Source organism: Hemibagrus wyckioides, linkage group LG25 (genome assembly GCF_019097595.1).
Source record: "Hemibagrus wyckioides isolate EC202008001 linkage group LG25, SWU_Hwy_1.0, whole genome shotgun sequence".
In the NCBI taxonomy this organism is placed as follows: domain Eukaryota; kingdom Metazoa; phylum Chordata; class Actinopteri; order Siluriformes; family Bagridae; genus Hemibagrus; species Hemibagrus wyckioides.
In genome coordinates this window covers 7,091,396-7,116,230 of record NC_080734.1, presented here as the reverse complement: position 1 = coordinate 7,116,230, position 24,835 = coordinate 7,091,396, and the positions used below count along the sequence as shown (strand labels likewise).

Here is a 24,835-nt window from a genome sequence, read left to right as displayed (position 1 = left end):
TATTTTTCTAATCTTCAGCTGAAATTTTATTTGGATGAAACACCAGTGTTTAATGAGCCACAGGTCAAACACAATTGCATGCATTTTTATGCAGGATGCATAAAAGGATATTTTATTTTTTTAATGCACAAAAGAAACAGATGAAAAGACAAAATGTCTTATCCAAGCATCAGAAACGTTCTCCAGCTGGAAGTTCAGTTCAACAGTGTAACACTTCTTCTAGTCCACCTTATGGATCCATCTCATACTGTATATAAAGTCAAATAAGTTGAAAACATAGCCATGTTCAAGGTAGCCCAAACAAAACCCACAACCACTGACTGGTAGACTGGACGGTTGATGACCCTGTCATGTGTCCCAACATCGATGTCCTCGCAACATGAAAATTTACAGATGACCTCTTTTCCTCCCCAGACACATCATTTTTATATTTTATTTTATATAAGGATAGTTAACAAAAAATATTAACAAGGATTTAAATAAAAGTCTTAAAATATGACTTGATTTGAAATTGTTTATAATGTTATTTTGGTGGACAGGTACATTTGGATGCTGTGGGTTTATTTCATTTCCTGTGGTTTCAGGATATTGCTTCAATAGTACATTAATAAGAATGTATCACAGGAACAAATGTTATAATGTTTGTCATGGATTTGTCGTAGATCCAAGACTCTGAATTTTTGTATTAGGTTGGTTTTACTGCCAATTGGACTAGACCATTAAAATAGCCATTTTGTCACACTAATAACTCTGAACCAGAAAGACAGAATTCCTTGTTTAAAAATAATCAAGAAGTAAGCACAAAAAAAAAATTCATAGGTTTAAGGGCTGAATTAAAAAAGAAGCCAAATGTACAGTATGAACTTGTACAAAAACCTAATAAGTTATTAAATCTAAACAAATTAACTGAGGTTCATTTCAGGCATCAATATCAATACCAAGTATTATATTTTGATAATATTGCTGGTTTATTTAATCATCAGTTTTGTCCACCATTTGTTTAAGGCTTCTGGCTACATTTTGGTCATTCCAAATGAATTTCAAACATACCCCACTTGACCATTAATCAGTGAAGGATATCCCAAGGTGAACTGGTTTAGGGACATTAGAAAGCATTAGAAAATAGCTTAAGTGAAATGTTTGGTCATGGCTGGTACTTCATTCTGGACTGCAGGAAGTCTTTCCTATAGAGGCAGTGTATCCTTGTGACCACAGAAGGGCACCAGAGCTCCATCTCCAGTCTTGTAGTCATGTAGGCTGTAGATTTTTTTCAACATATTTGGTCCAGTCTTATTAGCACTAGTTGTTTTCACTCAGGTTGTTAGCGGAGGCTGAAGAGCCATTGTTCTGAGCACTGGCCTGAGCTGCTGATGAGAGCACATCCTCGAAATTTCCTCCACTAGCATTCCCGCCAACCTTCGACTGCTCAGATGGAAAAGAACAACAAACAAGGCCATGTTTAGTTTCAAAACAGCACACAATAGAGTGTTTCATTGGTTTCATTAATAATAATAATAATAATAATAATAATAATACGCTCTCTAATTAAATTATTTCTGTTAATAGATCACACTGCAAAGAAAAGCAGATCCTGCCAGGACCAAATTTCAGGAATATATATTCTGCATTGTTAGAGTATTGGTTCTCAGAAACCATTGGGTTCAAGTACAAATTACTAAAAGCAGTGAATTGTGGTAAAATATTCCAGGCTGAGGTGGATGCAGTTGTAGCTTTCAGCAGCTTAAGAATAAAAACAGACCATTTCAAAATGTGAGACTGGCTCTAAGTGAAAAAAAAAGGTAAGTGGTCAGGACGTTGGCAAACAACACAGTGTGGCAGAGCCGAGAAACCAAACAAAACAGTCTTGCTCAGTTTAGGTGACGCACACTGAGTGTTACCATGCAAACACTTGTGTAAATTGCCTCTTTTAAACAGTCAGAGAGTGGGTGTGTAATTGGTAACAGGTGTGTGTTAATAAATCTCCAGACACTGATCATGCTGGTAATGTGTGGAGCTGGGGATTGTAGATCCTGGCGGCCATTTTGTAGGCTGCTGTGTGTGTTCTTGGAATTGTAGTACAAATACAGAGATGACTAGCAGAGTGCCAATAATTCTGGAGCTACCTGTAGCACACAAGGTGCATGCTTTTCAATACATGGAGCACTATTTTATAAGTGTGAGGTGTACAATAATAAGTTGGGACAGATATATTGATTATGTCCAAGATCACATTCATAATAAATTCATAACAAAAACTTTAACCCACTTAGTCCCTGAAAACTAGTTGTTACTATAGATACAATAATGCATTAGAACAATAATATAAACTAGCTGAAACTAATCTCTGAGCTGCTGTTATAGAACATCAATCACCACCTTCTGATCAATCAGATTCCAGAATTCATCACTGCTGGGATTCTAAATAATTACTTGTATATTTAAAAAAAAAATAAGAGTCTGATTTCAGGAGACATCCTGACATTTCTCATTACTCACACAAACAGAAAGCTGCATGAGTGTAGGCACGCTGCCAGCACTAACAACACATAAATGATTAACAGCACTGGACTAACAGATCCTCCATAGAGGGGGAGGGGGGGTTTAGAGAGAGAGAGAGAGAGAGAGAGAGAGAGAGAGAGAGAGAGAAAGAGAGATGCATTCACTCCTGACAGCACTGAGGCTTCAGGTTTGTCTGAAACTCAGGTCAATATTGACCGACAGTGATCGTCCACACCCTGTTCGTGTACACTTACCTTAATGTTCGAAACTGTAGTTTCAACCTTGTCCTCGAACGACTTAAAGCTCTGCAAGTTCCTGTTGGCGAAAACATAAATAAAACATATATGATACTATAACGCTTCACTGTATGTGCTGAAAGATATTTTGTTTGATTATAATAACTTAATTTTTGTTTTGCCTTCATTATAATACATGCATTATCTAGTTTGCAATCATTAGCTTAATACTTAAGCCCTGGCTAATACTTAGCATGTCATATTAATTAAGTGGCTAATACTAACTATATACATAAATACAAACTAATTATCTAACAGTTTGAATGTTATGCTTTTTTATTACCGGTCTAACAGTTAGCATAAAATAACAACTAACAGTTAGCATGTCATACAAACTAATTACCTAACAGTGAGGATGTCATATTAACTACCTGGCTAACAGTTATCATGCTATATCATGCTATATATACTAACTAACTGGCTAACACTTTTGCCTAACAGTTAGCATGTCATTCAAACTAACAGGCTAAATATTAGCATGTCATATTAACACTGGGGTTACTAGGGAAGCTAACTGGTTTACAGTGAACATGGCATGATAATTAAGTGGCTAACAGATTGTATGTCATGCTAACTCATTTGCTAACAGCATATCATGCAATAAAGGTATATATCTTTTAGCATGTCATATTAATTAGGTGGCTAATAATAACTATATACATAAATACAAACTAATTATCTAACAGTTTGAATGTTATACTTTTTTATTATCAGTCTAATAGTTAGCATAAAATAACAACTAACAGTTAGCATGTCATACAAACTAATTACCTAACAGTGAGGATGTCATATTAACTACCTGGCTAACAGTTATCATGCTATATCATGCTATATATACTAACTAACTGGCTAACACTTTTGACTAACAGTTAGCATGTCATTCAAACTCCTTATCTAACAATTAGTATGTCATGCTAATTAACTGACTATCGGCTAGCATGTCAAAACAAAGGTTGTCAAATTAATTAACTTGCTAACAGTTAGCATGGTTAACATGATAACTAACTAAGTAGTTTTTTTTTAATTGGTAGCATCAGCAATAAAGAAAATGTGTGACCCATTGTTAGTGGTGTTGAAAGTTTAATCTACATTTGTCTTTTGGTTGTGTTACATATTTTAACATTCACTATTTTCATTGTCAGCTCTCAACCCTGTCTTTGTGCTTCATAATAGCATAATAGCCTCAAATCCACCTCACGTGTAATTCATTCCCTGCTCCAAATTCAACTCTGTCAACTTCACTGCTAATCATAATGAAGAACTGATGTTTCTGATAAACCGATATACACACTCGGATCCACATTTACCTCATGGTGGGTACGCTCATCGAGTGGTGTATAGAGTAGCTGTCCATAGTTAGCATGGTCAGGTGAGAGAGACACACATTAGCATGACGAAGCGGCAAAGAAATACAGCTTAGCAAACACGACACAGATCAGCTCAGGATCTGCTGCAGGTTCTAACAGTGTTTTTCTTACTAAAGGCTGCTAAGTTATATAAATAAGTCACATTATCAGAAGCGTGTGTTATGTACACAGTTAGCACATCTCAAGGACGGTGTGTTTCAGTAAAATGGAACTATTTGCAGATCTACAATCAAATCAGACTCTAGTGCAAGACCTAAAAGTCTCTTTATGACAATTTAGCGAAAAATAATGTCTTTATATTTAATATTTTACCACAGCACTCTGAAAGTAGTTCAGGCAAAAAGGCAAATCACAGGTTTGTATTAATGAGCTGGTTCTAATATGTTATTGTTGTTTCTATAGTAACAACTCGCACAAAGGCCTGTCCATTTAAAAAAGCTATGTTATTAGCTAGCTATGTTAGCTTTTTATTTGCAAATGGTCACTTAACAAGTAAAATGACTTGCACTGGACACAATGGTGCTATCTTAAAACATGGCAGGAATTTTCATGAACCAGTTTCTTTAACAAAACGTTTGATGGGGTCAACAATCAATGCAGTAGGGATAAAGAAACCATTAGGAAGGGATAACAGGATGTTCTTTCATATAAATGACAACATCTTTGGCTTAAAGCTGTGATTGGACAGTGCTTGCATTTCAGTTTGGTGTAGTGTAACGAGGTCAGCATTTATTTCTTTAAGAGTATGTGCTGCTAGTGTGCTTCAGCTATTTAGGCCTGTAATGTCTATACCTCACATTAGAAAATAGTGACATCACACAAAACAAGCAGGTTAGTCCACATATCTTACCCTATTGAATTTAGTCTTTCGAAGTGCAAAAGGAGAAAAAAAAGTCAACATTTAACTAGTTTAATCCCAGCAAACATTTACTCATGGGGTGTTTATTAATTCAATGTAACTTCACACCTTCTCAGAACACACACACACACACACAAAAGCATGCAGAGCAGTCCAAACACACTCTAATCCAAGACTAGACTAGCAAATGGTCACAAAGGTGCCAGGGAATATTGCAGAAGCCTGATGAAAGGATATGATTTCCTGACTAAGCATATGCACTACATGCAGTTATGTAGAATAGATGAGTCAGGATCATCATCTGTATTGTGGTAAGCACTGACAATCAGTGTATTCATGCAAAAAAGCTGAAATCCTCTCTCTTTCTTTCTTTCTTTCTTTCTTTCCTTCTTTCTCTCTCTCTCTCTCTCTCTCTCTAACACACACACACACACAAATACACAAAGACATACCTCCTGCCACTGAGTAAGTCAAGGCCAAACATGCTGGAGTAAATCAAGCAGAACGAAAGGTTTGTTTTCAACACAATTCCAATATCATGGGAAAGAACAGGACGAGAAAACAGAACATTTTCATTTACAACTGGGATTTTTAACAGAGACAGAATAGACCAGGAGTTTTACATAACATTACTAACGTTAATTCTCTTTGATTAAAGGTTTCTCTGATATGTGGTTAAAAATTACATTCAATAAACACTTAATAATTTCTTAATTCCACATTTATTGTGTTTAGAAAATGACCTGAAGTCTCTCAAAATTCCTTCAGTTCAATGGGCTGAGTCAAACTATTTTCTAGTGTTGGACAAAAAGCCGCACTGTAATATGAAGCCTACACAATATCTCAATAAAAGGAGTCTCCAGCTGTAAGTTTTCCGACATGGGAAATTCTTCATGACGGATGGCTTTGCTGTTTCTCTGTAACATGACAAGCTACATATTTTTTGTCTTAATTATTTAAAAAGTTTTTTGAGGGCACCATCTACAAATATAAATGTATAACAATTATGTGTTTTTTTTAAATAAATAAAAACTGCAATAATCTTTATACTGCTTCCTCACACCAGCATTTTGTTGCCCCCCCCCCACCCCCCATAATATTTAAATAAATTTACCCTTGACATTATTTTCTTGACAGATGCTGGTATGAATTTTGTTGAGTTCTTGTATTCGATCACATATTTGAGATCACTAGAGCATTTTTTTTTGTGTCAGAAGAAGCACCTGACAAAACAAAAGACTTAAGCAGACATCTCCCTTTTCTTTCCATTTGATCTCACTGCTGTTTATGAGAAACTATAGACATAATAATAACCTCTTTGTTTAGGTTTTGGCTGAGAGCTTGAAAGCTGTTTTCAGTCTCAGATGCGGTTCGAATAACAGATCATTGATCCACATGAAAACATCACTTAGGGTTTGTTTCAAGTCTACACCCCATGTGAGACGGCTACTGTAACCGCTCTCGAGGCTGGGTGAATTGAATTGAACGATGATTTCAACAGTAACAGTGTTAATATTTTACTTAAATGACTTTTTTAATAGTACGTTCATGCCATGCCTTGCTGAATGATGGCAACGAGCAGAGTGTGTTTACTTTTAAGGCCAGGATGGGCAGAACTGCATGACTTCGAAATTCATAATTGTGCTGCTTTATTCTTAGATAAACATTGGTTTAGTCTCTTTAGCCTCTGATGCTTCAACAGTATAGTATCTGATACACTGTATTGCCAAAAGTTTTGGGACGTCTGCCTTTACATGCACATGAACTTTAATGACATCCCATCCTTAATCCGTAGGGTTTAATATGGAGTTGGCTGCTATAACAGCTTCAACTCTTCTGGGAAGGCTTTCCACAAGGTTTAGGAGTGTGTTTATGGGAATTTTTGACCATTCCACTAGAAGTGCATTTGTGAGGTCAGGCACTGATGTTGGACGAGACGGTCTGGCTCGCAGTCTCCGCTCTAATTCATCTCAAAGGTGTTCTATCAGGTTGAGGTCAGGACTCTGTGCAGGTCAGTCAAGTTCCCCCACACCAAACTCACTCATCCATGTCTTTATGGAGCTTGCTTTGTGCACTGGTGCACAGTCATGTTGGAACAGGAAGGGGCCATCTCCAAACTGTTCTCACAAAGTTGGGACCATGAAACTGTCCAAAATGTCTTGGTATACTGAAGCATTAGGATTTCTTTTCACTGGAACTAAGGGGTCAAGCCCAACCCCTGAAAAACAACCCCACACCATAATCCCCCCTCCACCAAACTTTACACTTGGCACAATGCACTCAGGCAAGTACCGTTCTCCTGGCAACTGCCAAACCCAGACTTTACACCACTGCATCCGATGGTTTGCATTGCACTTGGTTGATGTAAGGCTTGGATGCAGCTCTACTGTACACTTTTCTTGCCACAAGCTTCAGAATCTTTTTACAGCTGATTGGCAATTGGGTCTTCCAAGTATAGGCATTGTTCTACATTTACATTTACATTTCTGGCATTTAGCAGATGGCCTTATCCAGAGCGACATACAAAAATGCTAAAAGCTAAATTCAGGAAGAGTTTGGTCTTTATCTGTCATTTGAAGATGGCCAGTGACTCAAATGTTTGGACATCTAGGGGAAGTTCATTCCACCACCTCTGTGCCAGAACAGAGAAGGGGTTTACGCCAGATTACATACAATAACATCAAACTATTATAGCAGTGATCCAACAAGAGACCCTTGCAGGTGTGCTGAGATGCTATGGGAAAAACTATGATTGGGTTTTGCCAATGAGACTGTTCTTGTGTGATGTTTAGCTTTGAAGTACCAAAATCTAGCTAGCAATAGCTAGAATTCTCACAAAGTATAAATAATAGGTGACTTTCTATATGTTATATATAATTTTATTTTTAATTCTGATAAATCGTTAGAGAATTTGTCTGAATGTAGCATTTAAAAAATATAACATTAGATTAACATAACTACACATCATAAGTGAGAGACATTATAGAATATTTTGCAAGTCTTAGGCTAGCTGACAATTCTTTCCCTCCAGAAACACTTAAACAATATTAAGTAATTTTGTTGGGATATTCAAATAGCAAAATTCTGATTTCAAACGCCATCCCTAGCTCACATCAGCTTCATCAAAACTATATGTTCCTGCTTGGACTTCTGAGAAGTGCTTCCACTCCTTTAAAGGCAAACACAGAGAGAATCAGGAGGAGACTCTCCCCATAGGCTATTCAGACCCTCAACCAGGACAAAAACTAGAGCTTGGACTTTTCTGGACTCATAACACGCACTACCTCAACGGAAGAACTCACTTTGCAAAACTCACTAAAACCTGCACACATATTGCATTTTATAGCAAAACAATATTCATATCACTGTATCAGTCATTCTCTTTTATTCATATGCCATATTTTTTCTATATTTTTTTTTATTTATTTTTCTTGTACAGCTAATTATTTTATTTCACAGCTAATTCCACTTATTCCCTCATCATTCTATTTGATTTTATTTCACTTTTAAATGAAATTTTTTTGTCTGTTTTTAGTTGTAATAAGTGTTTCACTGTATGTTGTACTGTGCATGATTGTGCATCTGACAAATAAAATTCGAATTAGAATTTAAATTAAAGCAAATTTCGGGCAAGCTAGCATGTAATAGCCAACCTAGCATGTTTACCCTACTCTGGATTGTATAATGTAGTAAGTTGGTACATGTAGCAGCCAAGTCTCCTGATTATCCCTGGGCTGGGAGTCACGGAAACTAGGAGTTATGTCAATCAAGCGTGCTCATTAGAATATTAGGCTACGCCCATTAGAACTGATCTGAGACTTGGCACTTTATTGGATCTAATATTTGGCACTTTATTCCTTGTTAAGTGTTAACTGATTTTCCAGACAACTAAGAAAGTAAGAAATATATGACACTATGATGAATATTATGAATTTTTTTTCAGTACTAAAGTCAGCACTTCTGTCCAGGCCCAAGCCCTGATGCTGAATGCAGCCTGATGAAAGCTGCTTATGTAACACAATCTGAAGCAGACTGTCTGGAGTAAAGCACTCTCGGGCATCACACGGCAGTTGACATGTCCTCAGCAGGGGACGACTGAGGACAGTGTGCGTATTGTGCTGTTAATTGGAGAAAGCTGTTGCTCCTGGCTGTTCTACAGGATGGTGAAGGACAGAGCAAGGGAGCAAAGCAAATGCAGGAACTAATAAAGAAAAAAAAAAAAACTAAGCTATACCTCATATCCCCTAATTTTCTGCTGATGGCCGTTCCCAGGTTGCTGAAAGCCGCTGTGGTCTTCTGACCTGCTGTGCTTAGGGTCTCTGAGGTCTTTTTATATCTGTAGATGACAAACATATAATTATTATTAGTCACCTGTATTTGAGAAACAATGAGTCAAGCAGTGAGATTGCTTCTCTGGAATCTTCTCATCAAAAAGAACTGCTGTGATGAGCTACATGAATAGAGAATTACAGTTTAATATGTATGAAAAGATTGGATTTATGTAATTTGGTCAGGGTGCCAAGATCTGCAGGTTAGCCACAGAGTTTATGCTTTTTTTAAAACCCTAACTATGGTGATACATGAGACCCTTAAAGACACAAAGATTCCAGTGAGTGCTTAAAGTACACAATACCTGAATAATATGCATTTGTACTAATAGAATTTACTGTAGCACTTCCTTTTTTTTACATTTTGCACATTTCTCTATTTTCTTTGACGTGTGAATTAACAAACCTTGTTTTTTTGAACAAGTAGAACACAAGGACAGTCATATTGTATCCTGAACACCTTTAAACTCTGGGTATAACAATTCAGCAACTAGTACTGTATAAAGGATCTGATTGTATTAAATAAAGTGAAAGAAATAGCAAAGATGTGTAGAGTTGATGTGAGAGTGAAGAATGTTCGTCTGGAAAGACAGGCAGGTTCAGACAGTTTAAAGGATAAATATTCAGGTGCAAAATATTCTGGCTCTTTTTATTGTAGATGGATATAAAGACATAGTATAGTGTGTGAAATTTTCCATTGTACCATGTAGCTAGGAAACAAATTTAGCAAATAAGTAAAAGAATATAAGTGGATAAGAAAAGAATAAGAAGTGGTATTCAAATCATATGCTATGATAATATTTTCTGTCCCACCTATAACATCCATCCATCCATCCATTTTCTGTAACACTTATCCCACACAGGGTCAAAGAGAACCTGAAGTCTATCCCATGAGACTCAGGGCACAAGATAGGACACCATGAACAAGGTGTCAATCCAATGCAGGGCACACACACACCCATTCACACACTCCAGGCAATTTAGAGATGCCAATCAGCCTACAGTACATGTGGGGAGGAAACCAGAAAACCCAGAGGAAACCCCAAAGTACGGGCAATTGAGTCGAGAATTGAAGCCTCAATGGTTCGAGCTTAAGCCACTGTGCCCTGTCCTGCAGCTCTAACATTAGTTTAATTAATATAATTTTGTATTAAAATTGAATAGATAGATCATACAGGAACTATATTATCAACCAAATCTGTTTCAATATCTAATTTCACCTTTGGCTTACATTTCAAATATTATCTTAGGCTGAAGTATGTTCTTCCATTTGAACTCTTTTATGTCCACATAAGCAACTCAGTCTGAGATACTGAGCAATTTGACAGTCTGAGGCTTGTGTACTGATTCAGACATAAGCTTTCTTTACTTTTTAGCTACATTAACTTCATTCGGAAGCAAAGTTCAGACTACAAACGTCTCATGGCTACACAGACCGGTACAAGGCAACACTGTGTAAGACTTAGACAGTGAACCAATCCCACTGTGTTATCTGATCCTCTCCACCTCCGTCTCCTCACCATGGCACCTGCGACCTGAGACGAAGCATTTCTTTAGAGAGCCCAGTTACCAGCGTCACCATGTGTAACTTTATAACTTAATAAACACAAACAGGGTCATACAGAAAGCCAAACACTGTACAGGCTGTACACACTTCAGCAGTGACAAGGTTGAATTGTGGTTCAGGGAGTGACATCATACGCTTGAAAAGATGCTCAGTGTTGACAGTAGAGCTGGCCAATGTGATGATATAATGTAAATATCATGATAAATTATGTCATAATATATTCTTCTGCGATATCACAGGTATTTAAAAATGAATAAATGTATTTTTTTTTAATAATAAAATTTGTTTTTTAATAATAAATATATATCAAACATTTTTAATAGCAGTTACAAGCTCGGACAGGAAGCAGCTAATTTGATTTTGTTAACGTTGTACTAAACCTTTAAAAGTGGAACATTTATTTGTTTATTTATTTTATTTATTATTAGAATTTTTTTCAATTAGTTTGAAAATGTAGAGTAATTTATTTTTGTAATTTAATGTAAATAATTGTAATAATAATAATAATAATAATAATAATAATAATAATAATGTTATTTATTTATTTATTTATTTAAATGCAAGGCTACTGTTTCCTAGCAGTGGTTTAGGAAATCTTTATTTTTATCGACCCCAAGTTTAAGTTTAAAAGTAGTTGTGTATATTTATTGATTATGGACTCATCTACCTTTTTTTCATTACATTTCCATTAGATTTATTACAGAACCAAGGTGAGTGTACAGAGTGTTCACTTCAGTGAGCTTGTACACATGGTGGTCTGGGAAAACCTGTTGTATGTCTACATTGCTAAATTCTGACAAATAGCTAAAATGACAGTAACCAAAAGTGTGCTGTAATATACAGCAATCAGGTATAATGTTATGACCATCTGCCTAATATTGTGTTGGTCCCCTTTTTGCTGACAAAACAGCCCTGGCCCATCGAGGCATGGACTCCACTACATCCCTGAAGGTGTGCTGTGGCACCAAGATCCTTTAAGTCCTGTCCTTTAAGTCCTTGCGAGATGGGGCCTCCATGGGCTATGGGCACATTACAAGACTTAAAGGATACTTACAGTCATCTAGCCATCACTATTTGGCCCTTCATCAAACTCACTCAGATCCTTAGCTTGCCCATTTTTCCTGCTTCTAACACATCAACTCAAACAAAATGTTCACTTGCTGCCTAATATATCCCACCCACTAACAGGTGCCATGATGAGGAGACAATCAGTGTTATTCACTTCACCTCTCAGTGGTTATAATGTTATGCCTGATCAATGTACAGTAATATACAGTACATGATTATATTAAGAAACCCTAAATATGCAGTGTTTGACTGGAGAGATCATAGTGGGCACCGGGTTCAACAAGCAATGTGGGGTTAACCCCTAAGGCTAACTCTAATCCTGCTCTAATCCTAAGATTTCTTCAAGTTGATAGTGAAAATGGATATAATCCTATTCCTTTCAGTAGGCAATCAGATCCTGGTTGTCAAGATGATTACCATGCTCATGCACGTTATCACATCATCATCATCATCATCATAAGATGGAAGTGCAATCTGTACAGCATGCCACAGTCAATAAAAAAGGTAAAATAAAACCTAATAAAAATGCATGAATAATAAAAGCAGAAAGGATTAATGACTCCATTAATCTGTGAGTATTTCCCACCGGGGTTAGCATGAACAGAGATCAGACGTGAAGAAACGACAACGAGGCTCGCATTTAAATGCCACGAGACATGACTTTCACTTCAGGTAATAAAAAAAGAGACTGATGTGGATGTTGCTGATAATAAATGATTAGTCGTTTAGTCCATGTTCTGATATAATGTTATGAAAATATCTTCACCTGTTCTCACTGTTTGTCATTTTAACAGAAAAGACATTCTGACTATGAAGGACACATGTGATGCAGACTTGAAATTTATCCAAAATACGTATCCTAAGTAGAGTTACGTCCTTGAGCTGTCTTTTGAATGGGACAGAATTTATTTTGGGAGCACCAATGCTGCCCAAGAGTGCTTCTTACCTAAATAAGCCTTGTACAAAATATATTACAAGGTGATCTATTCCAGTATATACAGTTTACAAGATTAATGCCACGAATTTAATGAAATTTAAATCAATTCAATCACTACATATTAGTGATTGCTGTTCACTATTTTCATAGTGTAATCAGATTTCACTCATCTGTTGTGGCCAGACAGGAGTGTTACCATGTGCTAAGTGGTCTGTGCATAACAACGCTGATGACGTCATCCTGCTAACAGACTGCTGCTGTGAATGTGTGTGTGTTTGCCCGAGTATGGCTGACCCGAGCTAGGGCTACAGATGGTTCTTTGAAAACCGTAGACCAAATCGGCAGTGACAGCGGCAAAGCACCTCTAGGACTTAAAAAGCTGTATGAAAATTGCTGTCCTGTTTGTAAACAGATGGACATCGCAGGTCACCTTATAATAACAGACAACCACAAAAAACATTAAATAAAATCAGATTTTTTTTGCTCCTTGGGTTCAACATTTATAAAATAGAAATCTAAGTGAACTGAACGCTGGCTAAATTGTGTGTACGTCTGGGAGCCGTTCAAAACTTGTTTTCGTCAGTGGAAAGCCAAGCGAAGCTAACTAAAGCGAGTTTACAATTTGTTTTTTTCAGTCAGCGAAAGCTGTTTTTGCTCTTTTTTTGTTGACAGATTGGTGGAGTGGTTGGTCTGTTCTATTTTTAGCCCAAGCTTGGTGGTGTATGTGACATTTTGGTCACATACCAAAATGGACTTCGGTTTGTTTTGTCGAGCTGATACTTTTGATCTTCAGTAGATGAGCTTTCATATTTTAAGTCCAAAAGTGATATTTGTGGTGTCTACTGATGATGGTGCTAACTCTTTTGTAGTGAGCGTTTCCAACTAGGAAGTCAGACGTTTTAGTGGGAATTGGCAGCTCAGAGGTTATTGAAGTATTGCTTGAAAAGTTGTGAGTTTAAATCCCACTATCACTAGGTTGCCACTGCTGGGTCATTGAGCAAAGTCTTTAACCCTCAACTCTCAGATGTATCAAATGATGTCAATGGAATTGACCAGAATCCTCTATCAGGAGGCTCAAAACCAGGAAACAGTTTCATATCCAGTAAAAAGACTTAGGAAAAAGGACAACACTAAATGCATTAAGACTTCACAACAAACAATAGTGAATACAAACACACAAGCTAATCTAGGACTAACACAGAACAGGTGAACAAAACACTCAGGTAACAAACTAATAAGAGGACAGAGGTAGAGACAGCACTAAAACAGGAACAAAGACACGGAATATAAATCAAAAGCAGCATTGAGAACGTTCTGATAGGGGGAACACGTGACATTGAAGACATGACCTAATTTTATGCATAACGTTAAAAGCCAGCTAACGTAAAGAAATGTGTGAATAAGAACATTACTCACACTGTGCTTGACTGAACATCGTTCCAGCTCCTGCTTAAGTTCTGTTTTAGCTCACTTAACGTCGACATGCCCAGCCTGTGCTTCAGCTCAGCATGATGCTTCTCTTTGGAGGCCAGAACTTGTTTCAATGTGGCAATTTCATCCTCCAGCTGGCAAAAGAAATACAGGGTTTTGCCTTGTAGCATATCATTCAGAAATGAGTTACAGTACCAGAACAGAAAAACGATACGGTGGATGGTGGGAAGATGCATGGCTGTAAACGTACTCACAGTCTTTCATTTAATGCCTATTTTCAGAAAGTGTATTTGAACCAGCCTTGAATTGTAATCAGAAAGGGCTAGGATTCACAAGGATGTGGACAAATCATAAATTTAACATCCCATAGAGAAATAACAAGTTTGCTGACAATTTAACTGTCCCGTAATTAATCAAACTAAAAAAAAGGTAGCTAATCTATCATATTAGCCAAACAGCCAGATAATTATCGGCAAAGTGTACTAATAGCTTAAAGATATTCACAATATTTAAGACATGTTTAAACATGAAGTGGCTTCTTCACTTTACAAGCTTTCGTACTTTAACCCTTTTTACCAGTACAGCATCAGAAATCTTCTTATCTGACATTTTTAATCAGTATAAACAAATGAATTATTTTATTGCTGTGAGTCTGATGTAAAATGAGTGAGGGCTCTGTTGGCTTTCAGTGTGAGATGTTTGTTTTTCCCTCTGTTGGATAGCCTTACACAGAAGATAGCACTTTTAAACTTTGGATGATTATGAATGAGCATTTGGGGCTTCTCAGAGAGTAGAAATGGGTTTGAGATCACCATTTATTTTGGAGACAGAAACATCTGTGTGGAAAAAATGAACCATTTTTGTTCTTTGGGAACATTTCAACGAAACCCTAGTAGGCTAGGCAAAAAAAGAAATACTTGAACAACTACAAATTCTTAAATGCCTGAGTGTCTACTTTCATATGAGCTTTATATTTGACAAAGACGTTCAATGCAAAAACCACTGTGAACTAGGAAGTAGAATCTCTCAAACAGAGACAAGCATGATGATACAGACAATAAAACCTCACAGTGTAGTTATAATAACTGCCAGCACTCTTTGAACGCAGCTCAATCAATCAACTGACGATGCTCCGCGAGGTAAAGCAGGAGAGTCACAGTTTATGAGCAAGTTGTGTGTCAAGACTGTCTATCATTCATGCACAGTAATTAAACCTGTTGGTCACTATGTATAGTGTAGCAGGGGGTGAGATTAAGAATCTTGAGCTAGAGTTGCAGCCTTGAGGTGTGTCTTATCACTGTAAAGAGCATCATGATCAAACAAACACACCAAAATGACAACATTTGTTTTGCCAAAGTCAATAATGATTAAGGTTGTTGAGTCTATTTGTCCATGGGATAATTACGAATCAACGAACTAACAGCCAGGACATGAAAGCTGTTTGTCCCAGGTGCTCAGACAACTGCAATAAGAGATAGAAAAAAAATAGCAAAGGATTTCTGTTATTCTGCAACTCCATTAATGTGAATAGAAGATGTAGAAAGGCTGCTTCTTGCTTTTGCAACCTTCCTTATGTCAAAACTAGTGCAGTTCCTTCTCTGTTTGCAGAAAGGATCTGTCAGGATCCAGGAACGCACTTTAATCACATATATTACTCTCTTCTTATTTATATTTAAAGGAATTTCGGCAGACGCCTTTATCTGGAACGGCTTATCTTATTTATGCAACTTGATCAGGTGCCCATTAGAGGCAGCTTGGTAGTCCTGGGATTATAATTCATGACCTTCTGATAAGTAACACCTTTACCACTGAGCTGCAACTTCCTTCATGTGAGGTACACCCTGTTAGTCTATCATTAGAAAGACAGACTTGGAAGAATATCAACACTGCGTCAAAGTTTTACCTCAGATTTACATGGAACGGCATCTCCTGACAGTCTGTTGTGTTAATTCATGGCGAACTCTACAGCATGACAGCATATTTCTAGAGAAAACATAAGAAAAAGTACCTTGGTCAGCTCGTTTTGCATTTCCTCTCTCTCTTCTTCTGTTATGGTGTTGTGCAGATCCACCTCTGACTCCATGACCTCCCCTACTTCCTCAACTGGCTCGTTTCCCAGGAGTCCCGAGACTGCAGAATCAGAAAAATAAAGCAGAAGTCAGTCATTGATTGTTTCTGACATAGAAATGGTTAGTACTCATGATCAGGAGGTGTTATCATACTGAAATATATTTCATTTAGTTGGAATTCTACTGTATGGATTTGTCAAAGTGAACATTTCCATGACAGCCATAAACATCGTCATCTGTTTAATGTAATAATCTCCTCGCATGTGATTTAAAGCTTCATGTTAATGATGTCCACACCTCCTCTTGATCATCTGAATTTTCCCCTTAGCTTAACTCTAATTCATTGCTTCACACTATGTAATGCCACTTATTTAGAACAAGCCTCATATCATCAGCTATAAAGAAGAAGCCTTTATTATGCTTTCTGGAGGAATGGACTCCGTTTCACCAGAAACCCTGCAGGTATTTTAAGGTCATCGCAGCAGGCTGGTGATTTAAACCTCAGAGTGTGTGTCTGAGAGAGAAATATCCAAAGCTTGCCAATTAAATAGGAGATTTATACAGACTCTAATGAGAATAAGGACGAGTTCAAGCTCAAACACAGTGTGCAACGTCTATCAAACATGACACTGCTCTCAAATTTAAGTATGGTTGATGAATATCATTAACCTCTGATTCTGTAGGACAAATTTGATGAGTATTACAAGTAGTGTGACATTTCTAAACAATACCACTGGAGTTAAATGAACAGTGTTGATTCAAGGATTTCATTAGTATGAATGAAAGTTTGGGTAATGGATTAAACAAATCATTCCACTGCTTTCCAGTATAGCCCAAATGAGTCCCATGAGTCGTTTACTCTAAACAATTATAACAATTTATAACTGCTCAGTGATAAACGTACACTTTAAGCAACCATTAAGCTGCCAACAGTCAGGTCACTGACAGTGTAGCATGAGGAAGCAGAAATCAGAGATATCTTGCCTCATCATTGCATCATCTCCAGTCTGGAGTAATCTGGGGGATTATGGGACAGGATTTCACTTGTCACTGGTTGTGCTCATCAAGATGTGATCAGTTGTGTTTTTTATCAGCAATGTGTTTTTGATGCAAGAACACCATTGGAGCACTGTTGGAACACCTACCTGCATGGAGCTCATCTTCTTCATCTTCATTTAATTAGCAAAAAAGAAAACAAAATGACATGAGCTACAGTATGTCCGGGATGACGTGAGCACACAGAACGCACACGTGTGTAAACACAGACTGAGCCTATGCCTGATTTTAACAACATGCAAATTTTCTACACAGCACAGAGGAACACAATAGAAGTGTTATACATGACACAAAAACACACCGCACTATCAAACCTCATGCAGAACAACAACCGTCAGCATGTCAAACACGTGCACTGTTGCAAGATGAAGAAGAAAAAGAAGAAGAAGAAAAATAGCCAGAGTTTAATAATAATATTTTCCTGACTTTAAATGCTTAGTGATTTTGGAAAACAGGTCAGATTGGTGTTATCCAAAAGCATCCATTAGTCAGCTGTTCCACCTTTTTCCTGGAACCTTCAACTTTCCTGTTGAAAGGAAATTCGACTTGGAAGCAGAGGCGAATTTTGTTGTTGCCAAATCTATAGTCAGTTATTTTTAATTTTTTACTTGTTATAAGTGTCTTATAATAATTACTCTGTCCATCAGGCCTCTCTGCATCTACTTATTTGGCTCCACCCTCTATGGTGTCCATTAACCATGCTTTTTGTAGCAATGCATGTGGCTGTGTCCGCCTGTGTACACCTGACTCCACCCCTCTTAAGCTCTCTGTAGCCATCCATTAACCCCACCATCTGTATCAATACACCTGACTTTTTCCTTCTTAGCTGTTTTGAGCTATATACCTGACTCCACCCCTCTTAAGCTCTCTGTAGCTGTCCATTAACCCCACCATCTGTATCAGTACACCGACTATTTCCTTCTTAGCTGTTTTGAGCTATACACTTGACTCCGCCCCCCTAAGCTCTTCATAGCCATCCATTAACCCCACCGTCTGTATCAGTACACCTGACTCTTTCCTTCTCAGCTGTTTTGATCTATACACCTGACTCCGCCCCTCCTAAGCCCTTTATAGCTGTCCATTAGCCCCACCGTCTGTATCAGTACACCTGACTCTTTCCTTCTCAGCTGTTTTGATCTATACACTTGACTCCGCCCTCCTAAGCCCTTTATAGCTGTCCATTAGCCCCACTGTCTGTATCAGTACACCTGACTCTTTCCTTCTCAGCTGTTTTGATCTATACACTTGACTCCGCCCTCCTAAGCCCTTTATAGCTGTCCATTAGCCCCACTGTCTGTATCAGTACACCTGACTCTTTCCTTCTCAGCTGTTTTGATCTATACACCTGACTCCGCCCCTCCTAAGCCCTTTATAGCTGTCCATTAGCCCCACTGTCTGTATCAGTACACCTGACTCTTTCCTTCTCAGCTGTTTTGAGCTATACACCTGACTCCACCCATCTAAGCTCCCTGTAGCTACCTACTGATCATTAGCTCTCTGACAAACAAAGAAATGTTTCTGTCAGTTGGATGGAAAATCATCTAGCATAAACAGTACAAAACCTACACTGTAAATTTTGTAAATGTGCAATCTTATTTCTGATATCGGTACCTGAAGTCAAATCCAAAATCCAATGAGGAAAATGTGATCAGTTTTAAATAGACTAAAACTGCCCCTGAGCTTAAACCTAACCTTTAACCTATAATTTTTCATACAAAGTGTGAATTGTTTAAACGTGGTGGCTGTTAGACCAGAGTCGTGTTGAGAAACAGATTGTGGTTACCGTTCCAAATTTATGAGGTATACGAGTATGGCTTTGCCTTTCATAAAACATTGTTTTTATGAAATCTATGAAATCTCCAACAGTTTACTGGGAGTACAGGGATTTGAACTCACACCTTTCTGACTACCATAAATGAATACTTCTTCTTATGCTTGTGTGAAATGACAGATGTACACTGCAAAGTCACACACACACACACAAACGATTTGTAACCTTAAAATTCAGCACAAGCTGTTTTTTTCTCTCGTTATTCATTATTTAGCATCATCGTACCGCATTCGTCTGCTTCAGGGGTCAGAATGCTAGAAGCCAGCTCTGTTAAGGTTAGAAACATACAGAAACATGGCAACACACAAGCTTGAATATAACCTTTAAAGACAGGATCAAGTGCCAGACATTTTAAACACAGCTGCACTCTTTATAGCAACACACTTGGTATAAGCCAAGTCACAAGATTTCAGCTGTTTGGGTTTGAGTGTATGAAATGGCCTTGGGTCAAGCATAAGGTCCCTTAAACCAGCTCTATAAATAAGATGCAGCAGCAATCAGCTGAGTTAAATATCCAGAAATCCCATGACCTTGGTTGGTGCATGTTTACTAAAAAAAAACTTTTTAAACATAATAAAAGTCAGTCCAGAGCTTTTACCACTCTCTGGGCACTTGCATGCATTTGTAAACCCAAAGCATGATTAGTAATAACGTCTTTTTAAGTAAGTCAAAATATTTCCCCTTTTTTAACAGTAGATTATATTACAGAATACAAAGCAGAAAAAGAAAGAGAAGCTGAAGCTCACCTTGCTGTCCGTGCTCCATGTCACTGCAGTAAAATGACTGTTTTCAGTGGGCAAAACTTTTATTTTAGTGGAGTTGAAGTCAGCTGCTGTTTAATCGAGCTCAACTCCCACGTTTAACTAGGGTTCTATGTTGCCAAATCACCTCTACAGAAGTAACAGGGTTGCCAGGTTGGAGTTAATCCCAATTTCTCTGGTTAACCCCACGTGCTAGCTGTGTACTGGTTAAATTGTATACATTTCTTAGCATTCTTCTATCATTTTTCATCACTGAGGCTGAGAAAACATGAAATGAACTATTCAAAAATGTTTTAACACATCACAGGCAACACTTTCTATCTCTCTATTTATTTATTTTAATTTTTATTTATTTTTAACAACGTTTGACAGGTTCTGTTTGGCTCTTGACTGGATAACTGGTTTGAATGTAATAGGGTTTAGCTCAGAATTAGCAACTGCACAAAACTTTAACTAGCATGCTGGCTTTTAAGAGCATGAGGAGGATTTTCTAATAACCTTCTTTTACTTTTTTCCTACTTTTTTTTTTTACTTTATTTATTTAATTTTCAATCTATAATTTGGGTCCCAAAGTTGTACTTTCAAAGTGACCTTAATCAGTCAATATGACATTGCTATTATTCTTTTTTTCTTCCTGTAATCTTAAAATAATAATAATAAAATAATATATTCTGTTAAATATATATATTCTGTTAAACACGTCACAATATTTCATAGGGATAAATGTTTTCAGGAGTGAATGTGAACTGTAATTAACATCCATCCATCGTCTATACCCGCTTTATTCCTAATTAGGGTCACAGGGATCTGCTGGAGCCTATCCCAGTGCACATTGGACGAAAGGCAGGGGTACACCCTGGACAGTTCACCAGTCCATCACAGGGTCACATGTAGACGAACAACCACACACACTCACTCCTATAGGCAATTTAGAATTACCAATCAACCTAATGTACATGTTTTTGGACTGTGGGAGGAAATCGGAGTACCCGGCGTAAACCCACGGGGAGAACATGCAAACTCCACACAGAAAGGCCCCTGCCTGTTCGAACCCAGGACCTTCTTGCTGTGAGGCAACGGTGCTAACCACTAAGGCGCCGTGCTTGTAATTAACATTAACATGTATTATCGATGTATTATGGAAAACACATGCATTAGATGTTTAAATGGATTCACCCTGAATTAGCAAATATTATGATTTATGAAATATTTATAAGTGTTGTTTTAGTGGGATCCACTGTTTTAATAATGGAATAATTGTTTTACTTTGTGACATATGCATTTAGGTTGTAAAGTACACTGCGGTTAAAATATTTTTAGTGTTACATATATATTAAAATGTAATATCAAATGGATACAAATTGATATTACACAATCATGGGAAACTAGTTTTCTCTGACAAAGAATAGCTGTAAAATATATTTTCAGGAACAACATCACATCATAGAATATCAGATCATGAACTAATGGACATAACTAATATTTAACACATTGTCTTCAGACACATTATTTGTAAAAAAAAAAAAATCAATCTGGCAACCTGGAGCAGGAGCGTTAGAACATTAATAAGTGTAAGTACAGAAAGTTGGTCACTGATGAACAGACATTTCTCATTAAAAAGAAGAACCACAACAATAACACCCACAACTAGTCATGAATTATTTATGAACCTGTTGTCCTTTTCAGGAATACAGCTGTATTTCAAATACAATTTCACTGTGGAATGACAGGACGGCACTGTGTTGCTATGGGATAAAAGAGTTATGTAGTAGATTAAATGAAAATTTTATTTATTTATTTATTTATTTATTTATTTATTTTAGGACGTCGTTTAACGGATGTCTGCTATTTTAGAGCAACAGCACCACCTGCTGTTACAACATGGCAACAAGCGGCCATTTTGTTTTGGCTAACAGTTGTTTAGGCAAATATTTCAAAATGATATCCAAAGATTCAAACACTATTTTTACTTGCTCACATTCATATGGTTAAGTAATCTGTAAGCTCTTTATCTTCAGTGTAATATGTCATATTAGAACTAATAACTCAAAATAAAACTCCTACACTACCTGCTGTTTAATTAACCATATACACCCACCAGGCATAACGTTATGACCACCTGCCTAATATTGTGTTGGTCCCCCTTTTGCTGCTAAAACAAAACGCAACTTCTTCAGCAGTTTGAGCAACAGTAGCCTGTTTGTTGGATCAGATCACACGGGCCAGCCTTCACTCCCCACGAGCCTTGGCTGCCCATGACTCTGTCACCGGTTCACCACTGTTCCTTATTTGGACCACTTTTGATAGATACTGACCACTGCAGACTGGGAACACCCCACAAGAGCTGCAGTTTTGGAGATGCTCTCCAAAATGACCCAGTTGTCTAGCCATCACAATTTGGCCCTTGTCAAACTCGCTCAAATCCTTACGCTTGTCCATTTTTCCTGCTTCTAACACATCAACTTCACCCACTAACAGGTGCCATGATGAGGAGATAATCAGTGGTATTCACTTCACCTGTCACTGCTCATAATGTTCTGCCTGATAGGTGTATATTTAAAGTAGATTACATAGCATTGTCTGTTAATTGTTGTTTTGGTGAATGATCTATAAAATTATTTATTAATCTTGTGAACAAATGGTGCAAGAAATTTGCAGCTCAGTGTATCTTCTGTTATTATCAACTATTTCAATTTGTCAGTAGCTTGAATATAATATGCTTGAGAAATGCATTATTTCAGGTCCGTAGCCCAGTAAGTTTGACTTTAGCATCAAAGGTTGGTTCGTGCCGTTTCCTCCAAATACCAGAAAAGCTGTACAAATATTTATTAAGTTAGTTATTTATTTATCGTTCCATTGCTTAACTTTTTAAAGACAGTCTGGGGGAAAAAGTATAAAATAAATATCCCACCTCATTCATGTTCTTTACCCCTGCAACTTATTTTCACAAGCTGATGATGTGCTACAGATGTGCCAGCAAATCCAGGTGCAAAAAAATTCAGCTGGAGATCAAATCTAGGAGAGTTTCTCTCTGAAAAAGAGATTAAATCTAAAGATCCTTTGACTGCACAAATCTACAGTCTGGGCTAGAAAGAAATCAGCCCCATCAGTTCAACACACTACTCTGTATTTTTCTTACAAACACTGGTGGTGCTTTTGCAATCAAAAATAATCCACTTTAAGACACTTGTTAACAGCAAACATGGTAATGGGGAAAGCAATTTCCTCCCACTGCTCTGAACAAATGGCTAGATCAGAGGCACCTGGATCAACAGGATGTTCATGTCAGAGAGTTCGGGGCACATCTCAGCTCAGGAAGCAGATCTTTAAAGCAGAGACTCCATCAGACAAAGTGCTGAGCTGGGCAGGAAATGGAAGGCATGGAAGTGGTCATTGTGTGAAACTACTTGCAGAGGGGAAAAAAAATAATGGAGGACCATTCGAAAAGGAAACGCAAGCTCTACATTTGTGCTGTCTAATCACGCACATAAATAATAAGAGGCAAGGACTGGACATGTCAAATAATTCAAAAATGCTTAAGTTTGATTCGAAACAGGATTTTTGCTTAACCGTGTTTGATACAGCTAAGTTGTGGGATTTAGCATTATTGCTTATTTTAACCAGGGTTGCCAAAAATCTGCATCCTAACTACATCTCAGGAACCAGATTTGAAAAAATTTGGGGTGTGAAGAAAGGAGACACATTTTGTAAACTTTATCCATTATTTCAGACCTATATGGTTCTGTACATCATGAACACACTGCAAATACAGTTTGCAGAAATGTATTACATTTAATTTGCTCTAAAGCAAACTTTTAACAGGCATGAAGAAACATAAACAAACCCAAATTGGCAACCTTGTCATTAATTGTCTGTCCTCAAGTCCTCCCCAGAGTAGCGGGCAGTGTGATTTATGTTCCTATGGACCTCCGGTGGTATTTTTTGTAGCCCCCCAATTTTGACCACTAGGTGCAATAACAATTCAATGGTACTAAATGGGGAAGTAAACACAATTTTTACCAGTAGGTAGGGAAAAAACATAAATACTTAATAAAAAAAGCCCTGAGTGTTTAATTCATTCGAGTTATTAAGCACCATTGTGGATTGTGGCATGACAAAGACATTCAGTATTGAACATGGACACAACAAATCAGGCACAAATTCCATTTTTTGGCCTCTGGTAAAAAGAGATCAAATGGATAGAGTTGTGACTCTGTAAATGAAGAATTGTTTTTTCAGTGGCTGATACAGTATATCATCCTGATACTGGCTCTACCAGACCTGCCACAGATATCTAGCCCTGCTAGATATGAAGGGTTTGACTCTTCTTTAATACAGGATGTTTAATACCCAGGATGTTTCAACATCTAATGAATGAATCTCCCAGCCTGTGAACCCAAGATGAACCTCTCACCATCAGACCGTACGGCTGAAATCAGCTACATTTTAGCCAAACGCTCCACAACTGCTTGCGTAGTGCATAGAGCTGATTTCGAGCAAGAAGTCTTTACTCGAAGAGTCAGGAGTATATGCATTTCACCTGAGAAATCACTACACACTCCTTCTCTGTGCTGCACGTGTCCATTCACATGATATAAGTGATGACATGCTGTTGCTTTAGTGGTAGTTTTGAAATCCTGTGGTTATGATGTCTGTTTGCACATGCCCAAGATATTTGCTGCCATTTCCCAAAATACAGTAAAATGAATCATTTAAAGCACTCTGACTCTAACCAGGTTAACCCAGAACATGAATGAATGACATAA

The 24,835-nt window shown here is 37.5% G+C and overlaps 1 protein-coding gene across 3 annotated transcripts; it reads right to left on the bottom strand.

Annotated features, from left to right (window-relative positions):
* tpd52l1 (tpd52 like 1) lies at positions 1-20,214 on the bottom strand. 3 transcript variants are annotated; one of them, XM_058379278.1, is made up of 7 exons: positions 19,534-19,609; positions 17,567-17,590; positions 16,361-16,482; positions 14,338-14,486; positions 9,256-9,357; positions 2,754-2,814; positions 1-1,422 (listed from the first exon to the last, which is right to left on the bottom strand). In XM_058379278.1, the coding sequence occupies exons 1-7, from the start codon at positions 19,592-19,594 to the stop codon at positions 1,300-1,302; spliced, it is 642 nt and encodes a 213-aa protein (XP_058235261.1). In that variant the 5' UTR covers positions 19,595-19,609; the 3' UTR covers positions 1-1,299. The 3 variants fall into 3 exon arrangements, with proteins under 3 accessions (XP_058235261.1, XP_058235262.1, XP_058235263.1); XM_058379279.1 differs by lacking the exon at positions 19,534-19,609 and adding an exon at positions 20,055-20,182 and having other exon boundaries at positions 2-1,422; XM_058379280.1 differs by lacking the exons at positions 17,567-17,590; positions 19,534-19,609 and adding an exon at positions 20,055-20,214 and having other exon boundaries at positions 2-1,422.
* Positions 20,215-24,835: the final 4,621 nt, after the last annotated feature.

Excerpts from the sequence above, each read along its gene's own strand:
- tpd52l1 (XM_058379278.1), bottom strand. The coding sequence starts at position 19,594 with ATGTTTCTAACCTTAACAGAGCTGGCTTCTAGCATTCTGACCCCTGAA. Across the intron at positions 16,483-17,566 it reads AGAAGATGAGCTCCATGCAG|TCTCGGGACTCCTGGGAAAC; the intron begins GTAGGTGTTCCA and ends CTGATTCTGCAG. Across the intron at positions 1,423-2,753 it reads CTACAGTTTCGAACATTAAG|TCGAAGGTTGGCGGGAATGC; the intron begins GTAAGTGTACAC and ends CCATCTGAGCAG.